This window comes from Drosophila tropicalis, unplaced genomic scaffold (assembly GCF_018151085.1).
Source record: "Drosophila tropicalis isolate 14030-0801.00 unplaced genomic scaffold, ASM1815108v1 contig_806, whole genome shotgun sequence".
NCBI classification, from domain to species: Eukaryota; Metazoa; Arthropoda; class Insecta; order Diptera; family Drosophilidae; genus Drosophila; species Drosophila tropicalis.
Genome location: NW_027173296.1, coordinates 542484 through 544644, shown reverse-complemented (window position 1 = coordinate 544644; position 2161 = coordinate 542484). Strand labels below are relative to the sequence as shown.

The following is a 2161-nucleotide window of genomic DNA, read 5'->3' as shown; positions in this document are numbered from 1 at the left end:
CGTGCAAAAGAGGTATCGACATATACCAAAAGCCCAGTTGTTCTCGATGGCAAACATATCTTTACTCGGATGCTGATCAATAAAATACATGTCGACGCACAACGTGTCGAAACACAGGTAGTAGTACATCAGTTCAGGAAGGCATACTGGATGCCAAAATTAAATAGGATCATCAGAACGACGATCAATGTTTGTGTTTGATGTAAACGCAAAAAGGCAAAACCACAAACACCAAAAATGGGATTTCTACCCGAAGAAAGGTTTTTCACCCACAAAAAGCCATTTACAGCAACAGGCGTCGATTACTTCGGTCCATTTTACACCAAAGCAGAAAGAGGAACTAGAGCCTTAAAACACCTCCGCAAGCGGTACGGAGTAATATTTACATGCCTGACTACCAGAGCAATCAACGTGGAGATAGCCCACTCCCTAGACACCGATTCCTGCATAATGGCAGTTCGAAGAGTGATGGCTCGACGTGGACCTATACAAATCATCTGGTCAGATAATGGCACAAATTTTCGCGGAGCAGCACGAGAGTTACAAGAGGCCCTGGAAGACCTGGATGAGTGTGCCGTGAAAGAGTATATGGCAAGTATTAAAATAATTTGGAATTTCATTCCAGCAAATGCACCAAATTGCGGAGGCTGCTGGGAGCGACTAGTAGGCTTTTTTAAACGGGCAATTGAAGCAGTTTTAACAGTAAACGCAAATCCAAGCGATGACACGTTGCAAACCATTTTTATGGAGGCAGAATATCTGGTCAAGAGCAGACCATATATACTGGGATCTGATGACCCCGACGACGAACTTGGTCTGTGCCCAAACGATATTTGTATCCCGCAAAACTGCATACTCCATGGACCAGGCAACTTTACTTCCAATACGATGGAAAAAGGAGCTTGGAGAATCTCGCAGTACCAGATAGACTCTTTTTGGAAACGTTTCATTAAAGAATATCTTCCCACACTTATACATCGGGAGAAATGGCATAAAGATATGCCAAACTTGGAGGTCGACGACATAGTTGTTATGAAAGACAACACCCCGCGTGGCGAATGGCCGCTCGGTCGAGTTATGAAAGTTTTTCCAGGTGAAGATGGAGTTGTACGCGTAGTCGTATTGAAGACAGCTAAAAACACGTGTCGTCGCCCGGTCAACCGTCTATGCAAAAAAGGAGTTAAGCCCTACGATGAGAAGGATCGTGCTTAAAAAAGCGATTCCGCACTAGGGGCCGCTATGTCGTAGCTTATTTGTATCGTAGTAAGAGGCCTCGAACAATATCGATACATTTAGTATTTTAAGTTTCGATTATTTCAATGTATTCTCAGTTTAACAAGATACGGCCACACTCGAAAAAAGACCACGCCGACAATAAGAACATTGTAAAACATACTATTAAGAAAAAATCCAAATAAAGTTATTAAGCGTCTCAAAATATAATTAACAGCGAATTCGACAAGCAGGCGAGTGAAATGAGTATTATAGGGGAGGAGAATAGGGTGACGTTCATCATACCGGAGGGACTCGGCGGCCCGGAGTCGTCCGCAGGAGCGGAGTATCCCATGCTGGTCGACAAATGTATTCAAATTGAGTAGCGTGCTGGATGATGGCAGGGGTCGCCCTTCACCCAGGGCCCGTATCTCCGCATCAAGGGGCGCTCGGCGGAGAGAAGTTCGTCATTGGTGAGGCGGACCGTGGAAGGCGTCGAAATCCTTTTGGTGGCGAAGCGTAGGATATACGCGGTGACTCGTAATGCCCTACCGTAGTCCGAGAAACGTTCGCTAACGTCATCGAGTAGGGTGGTCGGTGGTGTGGCACTGGACTCGTTGCTCCAGCTGGGTGTCTGGGAGTTCATTATTGAGAGTTGGCCAATACTCGGGGTCCCGCTGGAGCCAGTCCGGCCCATGCCACCAGAGGCTGCTGGCCGATAACTCGGCCGCGGAGACTCCACGGCTTGCCAGATCAGCGGGGTTGTCCTCGGAGCGCACACGCTTTGGCCACTGGCTGGAGATGCTGGATACCCGATTGGCCACGAAGGTGGACCAACTACACGGGGGTTAATTGAGCCAAGCCAACACGATGGTAGAGTTGGTCCAAAACTGGGAGGTGGTAGGTGGGATCGGGAGTTCAGGAACGATTGACGCCCAGAGATCGGCTA

General features: G+C 47.8%; 1 protein-coding gene across 1 annotated transcript; it reads left to right on the top strand.

The window, feature by feature from the left end:
• The first annotated feature begins 237 nt into the window (after nucleotides 1-237).
• On the top strand, nucleotides 238-1212 carry LOC137580136 (uncharacterized). The gene has a single exon (XM_068294066.1). The coding sequence runs from the start codon at nucleotides 238-240 to the stop codon at nucleotides 1210-1212; it is 975 nt and encodes a 324-aa protein (XP_068150167.1).
• The last annotated feature ends 949 nt before the right edge of the window (nucleotides 1213-2161 follow it).

What these genes read in the sequence shown, in the direction of transcription:
- LOC137580136 (XM_068294066.1), top strand. Translation starts at nt 238, where the DNA reads ATGGGATTTCTACCCGAAGAAAGGTTTTTCACCCACAAAAAGCCATTT.